The sequence below is a fragment of the Leucoraja erinacea genome, chromosome 24, assembly GCF_028641065.1.
Source record: "Leucoraja erinacea ecotype New England chromosome 24, Leri_hhj_1, whole genome shotgun sequence".
Taxonomy (NCBI): domain Eukaryota; kingdom Metazoa; phylum Chordata; class Chondrichthyes; order Rajiformes; family Rajidae; genus Leucoraja; species Leucoraja erinaceus.
This window is the reverse complement of record NC_073400.1, coordinates 2,926,429-2,949,400: the sequence shown is the minus strand read 5'-3', so window position 1 is coordinate 2,949,400 and position 22,972 is coordinate 2,926,429. Positions and strand designations below refer to the sequence as shown.

At 44.5% G+C, this 22,972-nt stretch overlaps 1 protein-coding gene across 2 annotated transcripts in view; it reads right to left on the bottom strand.

The window, feature by feature from the left end:
* Positions 1-22,972, bottom strand: part of srgap2 (SLIT-ROBO Rho GTPase activating protein 2) — a 206,037-nt gene that overhangs the window by 73,818 nt on the left and 109,247 nt on the right. For both annotated transcript variants that reach the window (XM_055654380.1, XM_055654379.1), the window contains exons 3-4: positions 18,396-18,558; positions 7,885-7,947 (exon numbers count right to left, since the gene is read on the bottom strand). In XM_055654380.1, the coding sequence (XP_055510355.1) occupies positions 7,885-7,947; positions 18,396-18,558 (226 nt within the window). The remainder of the gene's footprint in view (positions 1-7,884; positions 7,948-18,395; positions 18,559-22,972) is intronic.

The following is a 22,972-nucleotide window of genomic DNA, read 5'->3' as shown; positions in this document are numbered from 1 at the left end:
CTGTCCAAGTCCTTCTGCAGAGTCCCTGCTTTCTCCACACTACCCGCCCCTCCAACTATCTTCGTATCATCCGCAAACTTGGCCACAAAGCCATCTACTCCATCATCCATATCATTAATATACAACGGGAAAAATAGTGGAACCAGCACCGACTCCTGTGGAAAACCACAAGTCACCAACAGCCAACCAGTAAAAGCCCCCTCTATTCCCGCTCTTTGCCTTCCGCCATTCAGCCAATTTTCTATCAAGTACTTTCCAGCTTTCAACACCTGCCCCATAGATCACCGCTCAGAGACAAGAATTATGAAAGTGAACTTGAAGTCCAGCAGGAAATCATTAACCTCAGCCAGTCTCATATTATATGTTCGGTATTATTCTTCGTTTAATTAAAATAAGTATTTTTCAGTTATTTTTGTTTCTGAGAGACCACTCTAAAAACATAACAGCAATTAAAACAAAGCAGAGCTCAAAATGGCCCAGGACACACGACAAGTGATCTCAAATATTTACATAAAGGTCCGATTATGTTTAAGATAGTTATGAATAGGGACAGAGAGGAGGGTCCATGAATTAAAATGCTAGTTTTCAAGAGAGAGTTAGATTTCGCTCTTCCTGCTAAAGGAATCAAGGGATATGGGGTAAAAGCCAGATACTGATTTTATATGATCAGCCATGATCATATTATATGGCGGTGCTGGCTCGAAGGGCCGAATGGCCCACTCCTCCGCCTATTTTATTTCTATGTTTCTAACATGACATCAGTAATTACACGGTAGACAAAAATGCTGGAGAAACTCAGCGGGTGAGGCAGCATCTATGGAGCGAAGGAAATAGGCAACGTTTCGGGTTGAAACCCTGAGGGAAATAGGCAACGTTTCGGGCCGAAACCCCTTGGGTTTCGGCCCGAAACGTTGCCTATTTCCTTCGCTCCATAGATGCTGCCTCACCCCGCTGATTTTCTCCAGCATTTTTGTCTACCTTCGATTTTCCAGCATCTGCAGTTCCTTCTTAAACATCAGTAATTACATGATTCCTTTCGTTAGGTTGGGCACGGGCCCTGAGGGGGATAAAGGGCAGTCGTTCGTTACTGGTTTATAGAACTGCATACTTCCACACTGAAACATCGCTGACTTATTACAGAAACACAACAACAGAAACTCATATGCAACAGCCAACAGGAGCCTGTGCCAGATGGAATTGCACAATCCATCAAGGTTTTATAATCTCCAAGGCCAGCACTAGTGCCCAAATCCTTCAATGTGCAGCAGAATTAATATTAGAAGATTTCAGTACAACTTTGGCTTAGAAAATAGGCTTTTGATTGTGTGAAATGCAGTAACATCAATTTCCAGGTCTTGTCATATTCTGGAGATTCGAGTGGAAGGAAATGCAACGGAAATTAAGGTATGTTGATAGATATGGGTAAGAAAAGGGAGGCAGTTGTGCAGTGTGAATCGAGGGAGTTGGGTAAAAGGCTGAAAGGCAGAACCTTCAGGGTCGTGATCTCGTGATTGCTTCCTGTGCCTTGTGTTGGTGAGGGTATGAACTGGAAGACAGGGGAGATGAGTGTGTGGTTGAGGAGTTGGGGCAGGGGGCAGGGATTCACGTATCTAGACCATTAGGATCTCTTTTGGGGACGGGGTGATCTGTACAAAAGGGACAGGTTGCACCTTAACTGGAGGGGAACCGATATCCTGGCGGGCAGGTTCGCTAAATGCTACACGGGTGGGTTTAAACTAGATTGGCAGGGGGTGGGATCCCATACAGGACAGAGGTGGGTGAGAGGTTAGAAGTTGGGATGGAGAGTGAAGAGAGAAAGTATAGAGGACAAAAAAGGCACGTAGAAAGGCAGAGTGCAAGGATGGAAGGTTGGTTTAAATTGCACGTATTATAATGCAAGAGGCCTGATGGGCAAGGCAGATGAGCTTAGGGCTTGGATAGGTACATGTGACAGGGGTGTTATAGCCATTACTTGAACCTGCTTAAGACATATCGAATATAGGAGCAAAGAGGTCCTTCTGCAGTTGTACAGAGCCCTAGTGAGACCACACCTGGAGTATTGTGTGCAGTTTTGGTCCCCTAATTTGAGGAAGGACATTCTTGCCATTGAGGGAGTGCAGCGTAGGTTTACAAGGTTAATTCCCGGGATGGCGGGACTGTCATATGCTGAGAGAATGGAGCAGCTGGGCTTGTACATTCTGGAGTTTAGAAGGATGAGAGGATATCTCATTGAAACATATAAGATTGTTAAGGGTTTGGACACGCTAGAGGCAGGAAACATGTTCCTGATGTTGGGGGAGTCCAGAACCAGGGGCCACAGTTTAAGAATAAAGAGTAAGCCACCTGGAATGGAGACGAGGAAACACTTTTTATCATAGAGAGTTGTGGGTCTGTGAAATTCTCTGCCTCAGAGGGTGGTGGAGGCCGGTTCTCTGGATGCTTTCAAGAGAGAGCTAGATAGGGCTCTTAAAAATAGCGGAGTCAGGGGATATGGGGAGAAGGCTGGAACGGGGTACTGATTGGGGATGATCAACCATGATCACATTGCATGGCGGTGCTGGCTTGAAGAGCCGAATGGCCTACTCCTGCACCTATTGCCTATTGTCACAGCCATCCTGTCTCCTCACCAGAGGAGGTCGTTGAGGCAGGTACTGTCACAACATTTATAACACATTTGGACCAGTGCATCGATAGGAAAGTTCTGAAGGCCAAATGCAGGCTGGGGAATGTGTTCCCAACACCTCCAATACATCTTGGACCACATTCCCCTCATTACCACCACTCTCTCAGCCACCAATCTTCCTCAACAACCTTTGGTCCTGATTCAGAGTTTCAGGATTTTCCTTTTCTCTCATCTCTGGACTCACCCTCACTTTTGGCTCACACCGTTTTCTATACAGGGATTTGCAATGCTCTGTCCATTTCAGACTTGCAATAATGGCTCCATGACTGACATGATTCCTAGTACCCCCTTATTATCCCCAGTTAGCACATCAGTTTCAATGTTTTGTTCCTTCACAACTTCCTTTCCCTCCTGTCTCTGTATCAACAGCAAGCATGCACTCGATATACCTAGTCCCTTCATCTGAAACATTAACCATATAACAATAACCATATAACCATATAACAATTACAGCACGGAAACAGGCCATCTCGGCCCTACAAGTCCGTGCCGAACAAATTTTTTTTCCCCTTAGTCCCACCTGCCTGCACTCATACCATAACCCTCCATTCCCTTCTCATCCATATGCCTATCCAATTTATTTTTAAATGATACCAATGAACCTGCCTCCACCACTTCCACTGGAAGCTCATTCCACACCGCTACCACTCTCTGAGTAAAGAAGTTCCCCCTCATATTACCCCTAAACTTCTGTCCCTTAATTCTGAAGTCATGTCGTCTTGTTTGAATCTTCCCTATTCTCAAAGGGAAAAGCTTGTCCACATCAACTCTGTCTATCCCTCTCATCATTTTAAGGACCTCTATCAAGTCCCCCCTTAACCTTCTGCGCTCCAGAGAATAAAGACCTAACTTATTCAACCTATCTCTGTAACTTAGTTGTTGAAACCCAGGCAACATTCTAGTAAATCTCCTCTGTACTCTCTCTATTTTGTTGACATCCTTCCTATAATTGGGTGACCAAAATTGTACACCATACTCCAGATTTGGTCTCACCAATGCCTTGTACAATTTTAACATTACATCCCAGCTTCTATACTCAATGCTCTGATTTATAAAGGCTAGCATACCAAAAGCTTTCTTTACCACCCTATCTATATGAGATTCCACCTTCAAGGAACTATGCACGGTTATACCCAGATCCCTCTGTTCAACTGTATTCTTCAATTCTCTACCATTTACCATGTACGTCCTATTTTGATTTGTCCTGCCAAGGTGTAGCACCTCACATTTATCAGCATTAAACTCCATCTGCCATCTTTCAGCCCATTTTTCCAAATGGCCTAAATCACTCTGTAGACTTTGGAAATCCTCTTCATTATCCACAACACCCCCTATCTTGGTATCATCTGCATACATTGATCGGTTGGGCAGGTGGGCTGAGGAATGGTTAATGAAATTTAACACAGAGGTGTTGTATTTTGGGAAGACTAACATGGGTAGGACCTACAGTGAATGGTCAGGTTCTGGAGAGTGTTGTAGAGAGAGAGTGCAGGTAAATACTTGGTTGAAAGTGGTACAACAGGTAGATAGGGGTGGGCAGAAAGGCTTTTGGTTCAATGGCCTTCATCAGTCAGAGTATTGAGTATTGAAGTTGGGAGGTCATGTTGCAGTTATATATAGGATGTTGGTGAGACCGCATTTAGAGTATTGTGTTCAGTACTGGGAACCATGTTGTCGGAAAGATGTTGGCAAGCTGGTACATGGCAATATTTACAAGAATGTTGCCTGGGCGAGAGGTCTGAGCTAAAGGGAGAGGTTAATTAAGCAGGCTAGGACCCTATTCCTTGGAGCGCAGGATGATAAGGGGTACTGATTGGGGATGATCAGCAATGATCACATTGAATGGCGGTGCTGGTTCGAAGGGCCGAATGGCCTACTCCTGCGCCTATTGCCTATGTCTAATGGAAGCGTCTTGAGAACAGTCAGTGTTACCGTCGAAGAAGTACTGAAGGTACTGTTGTGTTTGAAGGTAGACAAATCTCCAGTGCCTGATCAGAAATATCCAAGGACATTGTGGGAAACTAGAAAGGAAATTGCGGGAGCACTGGTTGAAATTTACATCGTCCTTAAATACAGGAGAGTTGCCGGAAGGCTGGAGGGTGGCAAATGTTGTGCCTCTTTTCAAGAAGGGCTGCAGGGAAAATGCTGGAACTATAGGCTGGTGAGCTTAACATCTGTAGTTGGAAAGTTACTAGAGAGTATTCTGAGGGATAGGATATACAGGCATTTGGATGGGCAAGGGCTGATTAGGGACAGTCAGCATTGTTTTGTACGTGGGAGGTCGTGTCTCACAAATCTGATTGATTTTTTTGAAGACGTGACCAAAAAGGTTGATGAAGGCAGAGCTGTAGATGTTGTGTACATGGACTTCAGTAAGGCGTTCGACAAGGTTCCGCATGGTAGGCTGCTCTGGAAGGTTAGATCGCATGGGGTCCAAGAAGAGATAGCTGAATGGATAGAGAATTGGCTTCATGGAAGGAAGCAGAGGGTGACGGGGGAAGGTTGCTCTTCAGACTGGAGGCCTGTGACTAGTGATGTGCCTCGGGGTTCGGTGCTGTTAGGTTACTGTTTGTCATCTATATCAATGATTTGGAGAATTTACATGGCAAGATTAGCAAGTTTGCTGATGATACAAAAGTGGGTGGAATTGCAGATGGTTGTGAAAGATTGCAGCAGGATCTTGGTCAATTGGCCAGTCGGGCTGAGGAATGGTTGATGGAATTTAATACAGGGAAATGTGAGGGGTTGCATTTTGGGAAGTCGAACAAGGGCAGGACCTACACAGTAAATGATAGGGCTCCGAGGAGTGTTGTGGAGCAGAGGGATCTAGGAGTGCACATGCATGGTTTCTTGACGGTGGACGGGCAGCGAGATAAGGTGGTCAAAAAGGCTTTCGACACATTGGCCTTCATCAGTCAAAGTATTGTGTTTCTAAGTTGGGAGTTCGCGTTGCAGTTGTAAAGACAATGGGGAGGCTGCATTTAGAATATTGTGTTCAGTTCTGGACACCGTGTTATAGGAAAGATGATGTCAAGCTGGAAAGGGTACAGAGAAGATTTACGAGGATGTTGCCAGGACTAGAGGGTATGAACTATAGGGAGAGGTTTAGTAGGCTGGGACTCTATTCCTTGGAGAGCAGGAGGATGAGGGGTGATCTTATAGAGGTGTACAAAATCATGAGAGGAATAGGTCAGGTAGTCTCTTGCCCAGTGTATGGGGAATCGAGAACAAGTGGACATAGGTTTAAGGTAAGGGGGCAAAGATTCGTCTTAGGGGTACCCTTTCCACACAAAGCGTGGTAGGTATGGAGCAAGCTGCCAGAGCAGGTAATTGAGGCATGTACTATTGCAACGTTTAAGGAACATTTAGACAGGTACATGGATAGAACAGGTTGAGAGGGATATGGACCAAACGCAGTCAGTTGTGACTAGTGTAGATGGGATATGTTGGTTGGCGGGGGCAGGTTGGGCCGAACAGCCCGTTTCCACACTGTAAGACTCTAGGACTATGAACACAGCTCAATTCCATCCAATCCTCAACAAATGTCTATGTGTGTGTATCTTCCACCAAAATATACCAGAAACAATAATCTGTTTTGTTTAGTTTTAGAGATACAGCACAGAAACAGGCCCTTCGGCCCACCGAGCCTGTACTAACCAGCGATCCCCGCACATTAACACTACCCTACACACACTAGGGACATGTTTACACTTATACCACGTCAGAGAACAAAGAAGGGAAGAAGATTGAACTTTTATTGCCTTCCATCACAGTGAGGAATGTGGAGGTGTCACTGTGGTGGATGTTCATGTTAAACTTTTATTTGGGTGTCTTGTTTGGTATGACTATGGCAAATCAAATTCCCCGTATGTTGCAAAACATACTTGGCTAATAAAGTACTATTATGATTATGATTATGATTAACCTACAAACCTGCACGTCTTTGGGGTGTGGGAGGAAACCGAAGATCTCGGAGAAAACGTACGCAGGTCACGGGGAAAATGTACAAACTCCGTACAGACACCACTCATAGTCGGGATCGAACCCGAGTCTCTGGCGCTGTACAGCAGTATCTCTACCGCTGCCCCACCCAATTGATTGATTGATTGGATAGATCCTTTGTGCTTGATGTAAAGTATTTGTTAATAAGCTTAAATTTACAGCTAATGCAATGTAAAAGTTCTTTTAAAAACACAGAAGGTAATAGAAGGTTGGAACTTTCTCCTGAATTTGGCTGTTGAGGTTAGGACCCAATTGGAAATGGCAAAACACAGATTGCTGAATTTCTGTCAGGTAACGTAATAATAGATTCAGAACAAAAGTGGATATATAGAGTTGGTTTGATCTAATCACTCAGTGGAACAGACGCCTATGTTCTTAGTACTTCTTAGTGGGAGTGTCTAGGACCAGAGGGCCTGTGGAACATGAAGCCCGTGGTGTCTGGTAAGAAGTGGCCGACTCAGGAGCTCTATGCCGCGGAGAGTTCCAATCCGTCCCGACGCTGGAGTTTCGATCATCCCGACGAGAGGGCCCGGACATCGGACCGCCGACAACGGCAATTGCGGAGAGGTCAAGGCCACGACCACGGTGAACAAAGAGGAAGGTGACTGAACTTTATTCCCTTCCATTACAGTGAGGAATGTGGTGGATGTTTATGTTACATCTTTTCACTTTGTATGGCTGTATGGCAACTTAAATTTCACTGTATCTTAGTTGGTTAAATGACAATAAACGCAAACTCGAACTTGAACTTGAACCTCAGAATTAAAGGATGTTTCTTTAGGAAGGAGATAAAAAGGGAATTTCTTTAGTCAGAGGGTGGTGAATCTGCGGAATTCTTTGCCACAGAAGGCTGTGGGGGCAAGGTCAATGGATATTTTAAAGGCAGAGATAGATATATTCTTGATTAGTACAGGTGTCAGGGGTTATGGGGAGAAGGCAAGAGAATGGGGTTAGGAGGGAGAGATAGGTCAGCCATGTTTGAATGGCGGAGTAGAGTCGATGGGCCGAATGGCCTAAATCTGCTCTTATCACTTATGAACTACTTTTAATATTATCGCTATACAGTGATTTGCAAACTCGGCACAATTAATCCAAATTTGGAGCCTTGAGTGTAACACGGGTGGTACAATTAACTATGGAGTCACTGCAAAAATGAATTGTCAATTACAAAAAGGTGCAGCAACAAAAAGCATACTCACAGTGTAGAGTTCATTCAGGACCTTCATCAGGTCTTCGTGGAGTTGAACACCAACCTCTTTACTCTGCATTGAGGAGGAGAGATGGGGAGAAACACAACAAGCAAGTTAATCTCTCTCTGAATGGCGCGGGATAGTCAAGTTTAATTGTCACATACACATACAAGATGTGCAGTGAAATGAAAGTGGCAATGCCTGCGGATTGTGCAAAAAAACTACAGAACAGAATAGAACAGAATCAGTATTTACATGTTAGAAGAAAAATCCCCATCAATTTTAAAAAGACACAACACAACAGTAAGTTGGTACAGTAATTTTTTTTTGTGTGTGTGTTGTTATGACTACAGAAACGTAATTTCGTTTGAACCTATGTTTAAATGACAATAAACGGGATTCTGATTCTAAATTAGTCCCTGGTGAAATAAGAGTTTACAGTCCTAATGGCCTGTGGGAAGAAACTCCGTCTCATCCTCTCTGTTTTCACAGCATGAAAGCGGAGGCGTTTGCCTGACCGTAGCAGCTGGAACAGTCCGTTGCTGGGATGGTAGGGGTCCTCCATACTTAAAGATGATACAAAAACAAGCAGAAGGGCATGCCGTGATCAGGATATTTTGACTTCAAAAGTCTGTTGAGAGGTTGAATGAGTGGGCAAAAACCTCGCAAATGGAATTTAACGTTGGAAAGTGTATGGTCTTGAACTTTAGTCGGAGGCAATCATCTAAATGGAGCGAAACTGCAAATGAGTCTTCTTGTGCATGAAATGTGATGTTGGCAAGTGTATGGTCCTGCACTGCAGTATGAGCAATCAAAAAGCAGGCTATTATCTAACTGGAGCCAAACTGAAAATTAACCTTCTTGTGCATGAAACCTAATCAGTTGGCAAGCAATTACAAAGTTAATTAATGCGACAAATAGCATATTGACTATTAGACTGCTTTGAGGTTGGCGTTTACACCATATACATTACACATAAGTTGCTGCCTGTGCTGTACTGGTCAATGTGTTTATCTTCTCTTTGATTATTGAAGGAAGTGCAGAAGTCAAATTCCTGGGATGAAAGGGTTGTCCTGTCACTCACAGCTAAAGAAGCTAGGCTAGAAATCTGTGGCGTTTGAAAATAATGCGTGTTGATCTTATGGAAATATACTGTACGGCGATTGATATTGAGATGAGAGAATCTTGAAAGAAGAGTCACGGTGGCGCAGCGGTAGAGTTGCTGCCTTACAGCACAAATGCAGCGCCGGTAACCCGGGTTCGATCCCGACTACGAGCGCTGTCTGTATGGAGTTTGCACGTTCCCCATGTGACCTGCGTGGGTTTTCTCCGAGATCTTCGGTTTCCTCCCACATTCCAATACATACAGGTTTTGTAGGTAAATTGGCTTGGAAAATGTAAAAATTGCCCGGTATAAATTGTTCAACTTCCAGTATTTGGCCTTTCATCACAGCGATGTGATGGATGTTTATGTAAATTATGTTGTGTCTTGAGTCTATTTGTTTGTAATGTATGGCTGCAGAAACGGCATTTCGTTTGGACCTCAAGGGGTCCAAATGACAATTAAATTGAATCTTGAATCTTGTATAGTCCCTGTTGGATTCTTGGGAAGTGATGAGTACAAGGTACAATGTACAAGGTACAAGGGGACATGGTAAGAGATATAGATATTTTTGAAAATTAAGGTGCCCAGGAATTTCTTCTGATAAATCTATAATTTTCATCTAGAAAGGGTTGTGCATCGCTAGATATATTTTAGATAGTGGCAGATACATTTATGAAATGTCAAGGAAGTAAGGGCTATGTGGACCTCTTAGAAAAGAAGAGTCTTGGGGCCGATTGGTCATGGTCATATTCTATCGTGGTATCAGAAGGAAACATCCACTCAAATCTTCTTCTGTTTAACCTCTGGTAAATCGTAACTCCTCTAATAGGCCATAAACAAAATAAAAGGATGCCTGAATTTGCCCCAAATTGGCAAGTTCTTGAGCTATGCATCTTAGTTTAGTTTACAGCATAGTGATACAGCATGGAAATGGGCTTTAGAACCCACCAAGTCTGTGACGATCAACGATCACACCGAGGGGAATTTTAGAGGCCAATAGAAAGAGGCACAACTGTGGAATGTGTGAGGAGACCGGAGCACCCAAATAAATCCCATGTGGTAACAGGGAGAATGTGCAGACTCTGTCTACACAGGATGGAACCCATGTTTCTGGTGCTACAAGGCAGCAATTAGACTATTGCGCCACTGTGCAACCCCTTTGTTTGTTAAATGATGCCATCACCACTGCAAAGCCATTACAGTGCAATACCTGGACTCGTTACACTGGACATCAAGGATAAAAAAAACATATGAGGAGAGAAGAAAGCAAGAGCAAGCAGAGAGGAGGAGGGTAGACAGAAAGAAAGATTGAGGAAAAAAATTTAAAAGCAACCAAAATTATATGGTAAAACAGAATTAATTTAGTTTATAGAATGAAAACCAATCTGTAAACTCCAAAACTGTGTTCTTTAATAAAAATCACAACCATCTATCTACCTTGCAATATATTCTACTCAACCGAATGGAATGAAACTCCCTGTCTATTCGCTAGAGGGATTTGTGGCAGCAAAGAACAGGTTAAGAATGGTTCTTTAGCCATAACTGTCCTTTTTCTGGCATTCAGACAGCTCACAAGAAAGATGGCATGCGGCAAATGACTCAGTTCCTGATTCCCAGTTTTTGCACTATCTACAAATCAGAAGTCATGAGTTTGGATGAATAACATCTACTTGTTTGGACTACAGCCAAAAATGTTTCAAACCCCCCCACTTGTAAGCATCCAATACTAAGCAGAAAAGTTATTGGAACAATTATTAATCTTCTACTTATGTATCAAACTGATATTCATTGGGCTGGTAAAATATATATTTAAAACCATAGAAGGACTGGAAGTAAAGCGTTTATGAATTTTAGAGACCAAATTGGGAACTGGTATGATGTTTTCATAGAAACATAGCTGCAGGAGGAGGCCATTCGGCCCTTCGAGGCCATTCACTGTGATCATGGACGATCGTCCCCAATCAATAACCCTTGCCTGCCTTCTCCCCATATCCCTTGATTCCACTAGAAGGAAGGAACTGCAGATGTTGGATTAAAACGAAGATAGATACAAAATGCTGGAGTAACAGGCAGAAAATGGGTCTCGACCCAAACCGTCACCCATTCCTTCTCTCCAGAGATGCTGCCTATCCCACTGAATTACTCCCGCATTTCATGTCTATAATGTTTTCATTATGAGCATTGGAAGAATACGACACCAGTGTATGGGAGAATGTTGTGCGTCTGGGTGGGTTGTGTACAAAGTGGAAGGAAAACAAAGATATATCTTGTATCTAATGGGATATATAGAGCTCTGCTCAAGCAGAGTTTGAGTTTTGAGAAGACAAGGCATGTTGAAATGAGAAGATAGACACAAAAAGCTAGAGTAACTCAGAGGGACAGGCAGCACCTCTGGAGAGAAGGAATGGGTGACGTTTCGAGTCGAGAATATGGTTTTACTAGGGGTGGCATATTGGCGTAGTGGTAGAGTTACTGCCTTGCAACGCCAGAGACCTGGGTTTGATTCTGACTACATGTGCTGTCTGTACGGAGTTTGCACGTGGCCTGTGACCGCGTAGGTATTCTGCGGTTGCTCTGGTTTCCTCCCACATACCAAAGGCGTGCAGGTTTGTAGGTTAACTGTTTTTTGTACATTTTTCCCCTGGTGTGTAGAATACAAGTAGTGTGTGGGGATCACTGGTCCGCGTGGACTTGGTGGACCGAGGGGCCCGTTTACCCGCTGTATCTCTAAAACTAGCTGTCCAGCCCCTCGTGAGATACTGAGTATCTGCGGAATATTGACACCATAACTTTGTCTCATGGTTAGCTATACCTTCTCTTGTTCTGTGACCTTTAGATACCTTGCATTGTATGATGTTGTTTAATCTTTAGTACATAGTTCAGTTCCAGTTTAGTTTATTGTTCCGTGTACAGTGAAAAGCTTTTGTTAGGTGCTAATCAGCGGAAAGACACAATTATGATCAAGCCATTACATGATAAAGGAATAAATAACATTTAGTGCAAGGTAAATGTTATTCCGATCTGGGATAGTCTGAGGGTCACCAATGAGGTGGACAGTAGTTCAGGACTGCTCTCTAGTTGTGGGTAGGATGTTTCAGTTGCCTGATAACAGCTGTCCCTGAATCTGGTGGTGTGCATTTTCACACTTCTATACATTGCCTGATGGAACAGGAGGGATTGGCCAGGGTGTGGTTTGTCCTTGATGATGCTGCTGCTGGTCTTGCCGAGGCAGAGTGAGGTATAAATGGAGTCAATGGAATGGAGGTTGGTTTGTGTGGGTCTGGGCTCACAGTACAGCACAGCAGAACAAAGGGGCATTTCGAACCACGATGCAAGTCAGTAAGTTTATTGGCCAAGTATTCACATACAAGGAATTTCCCTTGGTGCTCCGCCCACAAGTAACAGAAGCCAAACACGATGCCAAGACCATCACGTATCCACCTGTTCATAACTTGTATCCAAATGCCCATCCAAAAGCCTTTTAAGTGCCACTAACATATTTGCTTCCACCACCACACGCGGCAATATTGGGGGGGATAAGATGGTGATAAATTGCAGTTTTTGTTGCAGGTGACTGGACCACAAGATGGATCAGAAACCACCGTACTCAAATTCCACAACAATGAAAGAGCAGCAACAATTCTTCAAATCTGGATATGAAGTCAATGCACAGGAATGGAAATCTGCTTTTGAAATGGCATTTACTAATTTGCATATAATTTTGTGCTAACGTTGTATCTTTACTGTTGGTGGCGATTATTTGCGGCGGATTACCTCATCTCTTTCTCTGCAACATTTGAGTATATGTCTGTGTGCTTTATTGTCCTTCTTCATTTGGGATGTGCTTTAGTGAGTTCCTGTAGCACACTTTGTTGATAGCATGACAGCAATTATAATGCAGCAGTGATCGAACGATAAAGAGTTTTTATTGGATCAACAAACATCCAGCATAAAGCGAGCGACTTGACTTTGGATGAAACTGAGCATCTTTAGTGCGGAAGGAGTTGCAACCTTCATACTGTTGGTTAGACACACTCCTGCATTGTGTATTGTAGATGGTAGAAAGGCTTTGCATTTAGAGGCCTTGCCTTTATCAACATGGCAACCTACTTGCGGCCTCTCTCCGGGTCAGTGTTAAACTAAAAACAATTTTACCCAGGAGCCAACTGTATAATTGACCGTAAATCCCTTGCTGATAAGGGTCCCTCCAACAAATTGAAGGAGACTTTCATCTCATCATGATGGGCTCGGATTCACACAGACATGAAAGGACCAAGCACCAAGCCAGAACATAACGTTGACTCCAACAAATTGGATCCTTATGTTCATTACAAAACGTATGTTCTGTTTCCAATAGTAAGGGGGTTTAAGTGAGGCCTTTCCCAAGGAAAACAAGGACTATATTTGAATACAGAGCATGAGATAGTTGGTATTGATAGAATACAGACACTGAGCATCAGCAATCCCCTTGTTTTAACTTCCTCTTTTCTAACCAGAAGTCTGAACAACTTCTCCTTTCAATTTCAACTCCTTGTGAATAACTTGTGTAACATTTAGATTCAGAGTGATACAGTGTGGAAACAGGCCCTTTGGCCCAACTTGCCCACACCTGCCAACATGTTTCATCTATACTAGTCCCACCTGCCCGCGTTTGACCCATATCCTTCTAAACATGCCCTATCCATGTAGCTGTCTAATTGTTTCTAAAAACCTTGTGATAGTCCCTGTCTCATCTTTCTCCTCTGGCAGCTCGATTCATACACCCACCACCCTCTGTGTGGAAAAAGTTACCCCTCAGGTTTCTATTAAATCTTTTCCCCTTCAACTTAATCCAGCGTTTCTTAACCGGGGTTCCCCAGAACACTAGGGTTCTGCAAGAGATCGCAAGGGGTTCCGAGTGAATACTGGAGGTGGAATGTACTTAGTGCACATGTGCATTTGCAGAGGAGGCCCATCTATTTATTACCTGACGAATTATTATCTTATGTTTTTTGAATTAGTTCCGAGTTTGCCTTTTATCCAGATTCAGATTCAAACTTTATAGTCATTGTGCAGTGTACAAGTACAGAGACAACGAAATGCAGCCTTCTGTGGCAAAGAATTTCACAGATTCACCACCCTCTGAGTAAAGAAATTCCGCCTCATTTCATTCCTAAATGAACTAAAATAAATCTTCATATCAATACCAACAGACACCCAAACAAACTGAAAGTGTGGCAGTGAAACTTGTAGAACAAGTGTGTTCCAGCATTGTGTTGAGCTCACCGTTTACATCAGAAATATTGGCAAAATTCCAACAAATAGATTCAGTGGATACTGGAGAGAGGGATAAATACATGTTCAAAGGACTGAAGGACTGCGCAGACCAGCTGGCTGGAGTCTGTACGAGGAGTTTCAACCAGTCTCTGGCCCAGTCCACTGTCCCACCCTGTCTGAAGTCCTCCACTATAGTCCCCTTGCCCAAAAAAACCCCACATCTCCAGCCTCAACGACTACCGACCAGTCGCACTCACACCAGTGGTGATGAAGTGCTTTGAAAAACAGGTCCGGGGTCATATCACATCACTTCTGCCCCGAAGCTTTGACCCCCCACCAGTTTGCGTACAGAGCGAACAGATCCACAGAGGACGCTGTAGCCACAGCCCTCCATGCTGCACTGTCCAACCTGGAGCAGCGGGGGAGCTACGTGCGGATGCTCTTTGTGGACTACAGCTCTGCTTTTAACACCATCCTTCCCCACAAACTGGTGGACCTGGGATTTCCATACTTCCACCTGCATGTGGATAAATAGCTTCCTGTCGGGTCGCAGCCAGAGAGTCAGAGTGGGCCATCACACATCCACGGCCCTCAGCCTCAGTACCGGCTCTCCAAAGGGCTGCGTACTGAGCCCCCTGCTCTACACCATCTACACATATGACTGCACCCCCGCCCACCACAGCAACACCATTGTCAAATTTGCGGATGACACCACGGTGGTGGGGCTCATCTCTGGGGGGGATCAGTACGCCTACAGGGATGAGGTGGAGCAGCTGACAGTGTGGTGTGGAGAGAATAACCTGCTCCTCAACACCTCAAAGACCAAGGAGCTCATAATAGACTACAGGAAGAAGAAAACGGACATTACACCATTAATCATCAGAGGGGACTGTGTAGAGAGGGTGGCGGATTTCCGCTTCCTGGGAATCCACATTGAGGAGGACCTGACGTGGAGCGTGAACACCTCTGCGCTGCTGAAAAAGTTCCAGCAGAGACTGCACTTCCTGAGGGTGCTCAGGAAGAACAACATCACCCAGAGACTGCTGCTGCTGCTGTCCTTTTATCGGTGCTCCATAGAGAGCATCCTAATATACCGTGTATGCGTGTGGTACACCAGCTACACAGCGGCTCAGAGGAAAGGGCTCCAGAGGGCTATGGACAATGCCCAGAAGATTGTCGGCTGCCCTCTCCTCACCTTGGAGGACCTACACAGTTCCCACTGTCTCAAGAAATCCCAGAATATTATAAAGGACATTTCCCACCCCGGACACTCCCTGGTTGAACTGTTGCCGTCAGGCAGACGGTACAGATCAATGAGGACAAGGACAAACAGACTCAAAAACAGTTTTTATCCCACATGAATAACTACACTTAATATAGCCACCAAATGAGCGCAGGTGCGCTACATACCAAAGGGATTGTGCAATCGACAGAAGAATGTATGGTTGTGTGTTTATGCTTGGTTTTTTCATGTTATTTATTTTAGTTGGTTATTTCACATATTTCTCTTTTACGTATCGTTAGCTTTTAGATAATGTGTGAATGGTGCACTGGCTGGTTGGCATTTTTAATTTCGTTGTACATGTTTACATGTTATAATGACAATAAAGAACCCATACAATCTACTTGAAACTAGAAGCTGTCCAAGTATTTTATGAGATTACTATTTAAGTTTATCAATGACAAATGTCCCAATGTTGGGCGAGTCCAGAACCAGGGGCCACAGTCTTAGAATAAAGGGGAGGCCATTTAAGACTGAGGTGAGAAAAAACTTTTGCACCCAGAGAGTTGTGAACTTGTGGAATTCCCTGCCACAGAGGGCAGTGGAGGCCAAATCACTGGATGGATTTAAGCGAGAGTTAGATAGAGCTCTAGGGGGTGGTGGAATCAAGGGATATGGGGAGAAGGCAGGCACGGGGTACTGATTGGGGACGATCAGCCATGATCACAATAAATGGCGATGCTGGCTCGAAGGGCCGAATGGCCTCCTCCTGCATCTATTTTCTATGTTTCTATGTTTCTATGACGAGTCAGAGCCTTTTACATATTATTACAGTTTCTGTCTAAACTACCTCCTCCAGCAGTTCATTCCATATACCCACTACCCTCTGTGTGAAAAGGTTGCCCCTCAGATTCCCATTACATCTTTCCCTCTCACCTTAAACCTATGTCTTCTGTTACTTGATTCCCCTACTGTGGGTAAAAGACTCTGTTCAGTTCAATTCAATTCAATGAACTCTATTGATCCGTTAGGAACTTCATTTGTGAAGAACACAAGTGTGTGTACAGTGCATGTACCCAGCAACACAACACAATATACCACACACATCACATACCAGCAGCCCAACAGTGGTCAGTAGGTAAAACTTGCAAAGCACAATACATGAAGAATAGGCAATACAAACATTGAAAGAATGTAAAAAATGTATATATAAATAAATGAATAAATAAATAGATCAACTATTCATGAGTCTAATGGATGTAGGCACGAAATTCGACATGGCTCTCTTAGTCCTGAATGTGAGTGCCCTGTATCTCTGGCCTGAGGGCAGTAGACTGTATTGGCTGTGCAGTGAGTGAGTGGTGTCTGAGGCTATTTGTGTTCCTTTGATTTTAGTCCTTCTATTGTAAATACTGATCTGTGGTTCCTGCTCTAGTCCTATTATTTTACTGTTCATTGATATGATTTTGTTTAGTGGGTTGTGATGGATGTTGGATAGTGACCCAAACCAGGCTGACATATTCATTCAATGAAACATTTGTAAAAAGCTGTCAGGACTGACTGGTGAACCTGAAGTCTGCGGAGTTTCCTCAGGAAAAAGAGGCGCTGCTGACACTTAGAAAAGATAGTTTCATTGTTTAGTTGGAAGGTGAGTGTGATCGATTATTGTCCCAAGGAGTCTGTATCATCTGTTCATCTACTTTATCTATTCCCCTCATGACCTTATACACTTCTACAAAATCGCCTCTCTTCCTCCTATGCTTCAACAAGTCTATTCCTAGCCTGCCCAACCTCTCCCTATAGCTCAGGCCCTCGAGTCCTGGCAATATTCTCATAAATCTTCTCCGCAGTCTTTCCAGCTTAATGATATCCTTCCTACATCAGGGTGACCAAAACTGAACATAATACTCCAACTATAGCCTCACCAGAACAGTGTACAGCTGTAACATAACATCCCATACTCAATACCCTGGAAACATAGAAAATAGGTGCAGGAGGAGGCCATTCGGCCCTTCGAGCCAGCCCCGTCATTCATTGTGATCATGGCTGATCGACCCCTATCAATAACCCGTGCCTGCCTTCTCCCCATATCACTTGACTCCACTAGCCCCTAGAGCTCTATCTAACTCTCTCTTAAATCCACCAGTGACTTGGCCTCCACTGCCCTCTGTGGCAGGGAATTCCATAAATTCACAATTCTCTGGGTGAAAACGTTTTTTCTCACCTCAGTCTTAAATGACCTCCCCTTTATTCTAAAACTGTGGCCCCTGGTTCTGGACCCGCCCAACATTGGGAACATTTTTCCTGCATCTAGCTTGTCCAGTCCTTTAATAAATATATATATGTTTCAAAAGATTCCACTCATCCTTCTAAACTCCAGTGAATACAAACCTAATCTTTTCAATCTTTCCTCATATGACAGTCCCGCCATCCCAGGGATCAATCTCGTGAACCTATGCTGCACTGCCTCAATCACAAGAATGTTCTTCCTCAAATTCCTCGCCCTGACTGATGAAGGCCAATGTTGTCAAAAGCCTTCTTGATCAACCTTATGTTGGAGTATTTTTGCTGCACACTCTGCTAAACATTTTGGGACAGACACAAAATGCTGGAGTAGCCCAGCGGGACAGGCAGCATCTCTGGAGAGATGGAATGGGTGACGATTCGGGTCGAAACGTCACTCATTCCTTCTCTCCAGCGATGCTGCCCTGTCCCGCTGAATTACTCCAGCATTTTGTGTCTATCTTCGGATTAAACCAGTATCTGCAGTTCCTTCCTAAACATTTTGGGCAAGTGGGGTGTGGTGTGTGGTACAGTGTGAATACCATATGATGCCCATATCCAGCTTGAGATAGTATTCACAGCAGGGTTGGGAAAAGAAGGAATGGCCAGGTAAACTTCGCTTCCGAGACCCAACAATGAAAAGAAGATCCTCACCTTTTTGAAGAGACGGACAGAGTCATCACTGATTTGAGAAAAGCGCGGGATGATGTTGGTCAAGTAGATATCGCTCAGTGTAGTGTGGTCCTTGCTCTCTCTCCTCACCTGGTTTAGCAGTAAATACCAGCAGTTCACAGGAGACAAGATGTTCTGGTCCTTCCTGTGAAGTAAAGCAATCGATAAAGGAAAAGGATAAAAGAGAAACTTTTGGGCAAAAAGCTCAGATTACCCAACAAAATATCCCAAAGAGCCCCAGCATTGCAGGTCACCGTAGCTTTAAAGCCGGAGGAGCAAAGTTTAAAGGAGGGATGTGGGGCAGAGGGTGATGAGTGTCGGGACCGTGCTGCTGAGGGTGGTGGAGGTGGACACAGATACAACAGTGCATTTGAGACGTGTTTAAGAAGGAACTGCAGATGCTGGAAAATCGAAGGTAGACAAAAGTGCTGGAGAAACTCAGCGGGTGCAGCAGCATCTATGGAGCGAAGGAAATAGGCAACGTTTCGGGCCAAAACCCTTCGAAGTGCATTTGAGACTTTTGTCCAGGCAGGGAATTAAGGGATATGTGTGCAGGCAGATAAGATACTATCTTGGGTTGGGTTCAGCACAGACATTGTGGACAGAAAGGGATAGAGTAATACAGTGTGGAAACAGGCCCTTCGGCCCAACTCGCCCACACCAACCAACAATGGCCCAGCTACTGTGCTACACTGTTCTATGTTTTATCAAGGCCAGCATCACTTTGCACAGAGCTAGATTCCATAAACAGGAATTGCAATAAATAAATGTAGATGTTGTTTGCAGAAGGAATTTCACACTAAACATCTGCATTTAATTTCTGGATCGTATATTTGGTTTGGAGACACAGTGCAGAAACAGCCCCTATCGCGCCTGCATCAACTAGTGATCCCTGCACACCTGCACTATCCTACACACTAGGGGCAATTTACATTTGCACCAAGCCAATTCACTGGAGTTTAGAAAGATGAGGGGGGATCTTATAGAAACATATTAAATTATAAAAGGACTGGACAAGCTAGATGCTGGAAAAATGTTCCCTATGTTGGGCGAGTCCACAACCAGGGGCCACAGCCTAAGAATAAAGGGAGGTCATTTAAGACTGAAGTGAGAAAAAACTTTTTCTCCCAGAGAGTTGAGAATTTATGGAATTCCCTGCCACAGAGGGCAGTGGAGGCCAAATCACTGGATGGATTTCAGAGAGAGTTAGATAGAGCTCTAGGGGCTAGTGGTCAAGGGATATGGGGAGAAGGCAGGCACGGGTTATTGATTGGGGACAATCAACCATGATCACAATGAATGGCGGTGCTGGCTCGAAGGGCCGAAGGGCCGAATGGCCTCCTCCTGCACCTATTTTCTATGTTTCTATATTAACCTACAAACCTGTACGTAATTAGAGTGTGGGAGGAAATCGAAGATCCCGGAGAAAACGCAAGCGGGTCACGGGGGGGAACGTACAAACTCCGTGAAGACAGCGCCCGTAGTCGGGATCGAACCCGGGTCTCTGGCGCTGTAAGGCAGCGCTGCACTACCGCTGCACCACCGTGCCACCTTAGTTTAACATTTTGTCCAAAAGATGGCACATCCGGCTGTGCAGTATTCTCTCAGAAATACTCTTTTGGGAGAGAGGTGTCCCTCCTTATACAATACAATCCTCCTTTGGCTGCTCCACTCCTTTGACAGTCGGGTGTTTTTCATTGGTAGACAAAAGTGCTGGAGAAACTCAGCGGGTGAAGCAGCATCTATGGAGCGAAGGAAATAGGCAACGTTTCGGGCCGAAGCTGGAGAAACTCAGCGGGTGCAGCAGCATCTATGGAGCGGAGGAAATAGGCAACGTTTCGGGCCGAAACCCTTCCGGGTTTCGTCCCAAAACGTTGCCTATTTCCTTCAGGATTTTCGGCCCGAAACGTTGCCTGTTTCCTTCGCTCCATAGATGCTGCTGCACCCGCTGAGTTCCTCCAGCACTTTCGTCTACCTTCGATTTTCCAGCATCTGCAGTTCCTTCTTAAACAGGGTGTTTTTTCATTACTGCCTTCCTGATAGTATGAGCCCAGCACACTTCATTGGGCTATGAGCAGTGGGAGATTGCAGCTTTCGTATGTTTTGACAAATGCAATCAAACTGGTGTACACAATCAAATAATATCAAATAGAACAAGTTGTCCTTCAACTTTAGGCTGTGCACGCCATACGCAAGAAGAGAAGATTGGGTTATGACTTAAACATTGTTGTCATACTTAACCCAAAACGCTCAATAACATTTTCCTTTGCCTCTTAGTAAGTAAGTACGTTTTATTTATATAGCACGTTTTAAGTCAACTCGCATTGACACCAAAGTGCTTTACATAAAATAGATAATAAGTTTCCATACAAACCAGAGAAAAAGGTTAAAAAAAATAATGAAAATGGACACAACACATTATAGAGTTCAACACAAACGTCCCCCCGCAGCAGAATCAAAAATCTTAGATACAAATGATCAATCTTCAGTACAAGTTAATAAATAATAGATAAAGCAAATCATGATGGCGCAATGGGCTAAGTGTTCGGCTGGTGACCGGAAGGTAGCCGGTTCGAATCCCGCTTGGAGTGCATACTGTCGTTGTGTCCTTGGGGCAAGACACTTCACCCACCTTTGCCTGTGTGTAAATGTAATGTAATTATGTGAAGCACTTTGGGGTCAATGCAAGTTGACTAAAAATGTGCTATATAAATAAGATTATTATTATTATTATTATTATGATGAGTGGTGTTCAGGTCATTATTCACACATGAGAAAGACCAAAGTTAATACAACACAAAGAAAAACTAAAAGAAAACCTTCCAGTCCCTTGCATTTTTCATGTTGCTATAATAGAGGCGTCACAGAATAGAAGCAGTTAGGTTCGTTTTTTGTCAATAGACACAAAATGCTGGAGTAACTCAGCGGGACAGGCAGGATCTCTGGAGAGAAGGAATGAGTGACGTTTCGGGTTGAGACTCTTTATTGTCACGTGTACCGAGGTACAGCAAAAAGCTTTTGTTGCGTGCTAACCAGTCAGCAGAAAGACAATGCACTATTACAATCAAGCCATCCACAGTGTACAGATACAGGATAAGGGAATAACGTTCAGTGCAAAGTAGCCAGTAAAGTCCGATCAAGGATAGTCCCAGGAGGTCTCCAATGAGGTAGACAGGACTGCTCTCACGTTGTGGTTGGATGATTCAGGTGCCTGATAAACAGCTGGGAAGAAATTGTCGCTGAATCTAGAGATGTGCATTTTCACACTTCTATACATTTTGCCTGATGGGAGTGGGGAGGAGAGGGACTGGCCAGGGTGCGACTCGTCCTTGATTATGCTTGGCGAGGCATAAATTTAGTCAATGGAAGGGAGATTGCGTTGTGCGATGGTCCGGGCTGCGTCCTCAATGCGCTGCCGTTTCTTGTGGTCTTGGATGGAGTGGTTCCCAAACGGGGTACTGATTGGGGATGATCAGCCATGATCACATTGAATGGCGGTGCTGGCTCGAAGGGCCGATTGGCCTACTCCTGCACCTATTGTCTACTGTCAAACCAAGCTGTGATGCATCTTGATAACATGTTTCTACGGCGCATCTGTAGAAGTTGGTGAGAGTTTATGGGGACTTGACGACCTTCCCAAGCCTTCCAAGGAAGCAGAGGTGTTGGTGTGTTTTCTTGGTCGTTGCTTCAGTATGGGTGGTCCAGGAGAAGTAGTTGGTGATATCGACTCCTAGGATTTCGAAGTTTTCGATTATCTCTACTTCGGCACCGTCAATGCAAACTGGGGTATGTGGATGGCTTCACTTCCTGAAGTCCATCACTATCTCCTTTGTCTTGCTAACATTGAGAGAAAGGTTGGTGTCTTGACACCAGGACACGAGGTTCTCAATCTCCTTCCTGTCCTTGTCTCATGATTATTTGATGCCCAGCCCACAATGGTGGTGTCATCTGTGAATTTGGAAATTGAATTAGATTTGTACATGGCTGCACAGTTGTGGGTGTACAAGGAGTGAAGAAGGGGCTGAGAACGCAGCCTTGTGGAGCCCCCGTGTTGAGGCTTATTGTGGAGGATGATTTGTCCCCTGTCCGCACTGATTGGGGTTTGTTGGTCAGGAAGTCGAGGATACGAGTTTAGTGATGAGCTTGGATGGGATAATGGTATTCAAGGCAGAGCTGTAGTCTATGAATAGGAGTCTGATGTAGGCGTCTCCCTTATCCACGTGTTCTAGGGATGAGTGTAGGGCTAGGGCGATGGCATCGTCCGTGGACCTGTTGTGGCGGTAGGTGAACTGCAATGGGTCAAGGCCGCTGGGTAGATTGGAATTCATGCGTTCCTTAACCAGCCTCTCAAAACATTTCATGATGGTGGATGCCAAGGCCATTAGACGGTAGTTGTTTAGGCTTGAGGACTTGATTTTCTTCGGCAGTGGGATGATGGTGGTCTACTTGAAGCAGGTGGGTGCTTCAGAACAGAGTAGGGAGAGATTAGAGATGTCCGTGAATACTCCCGCTAGCTGGTCCGCGCAACTACTGAGGACACGGCCAGCAACTCCGCCAGG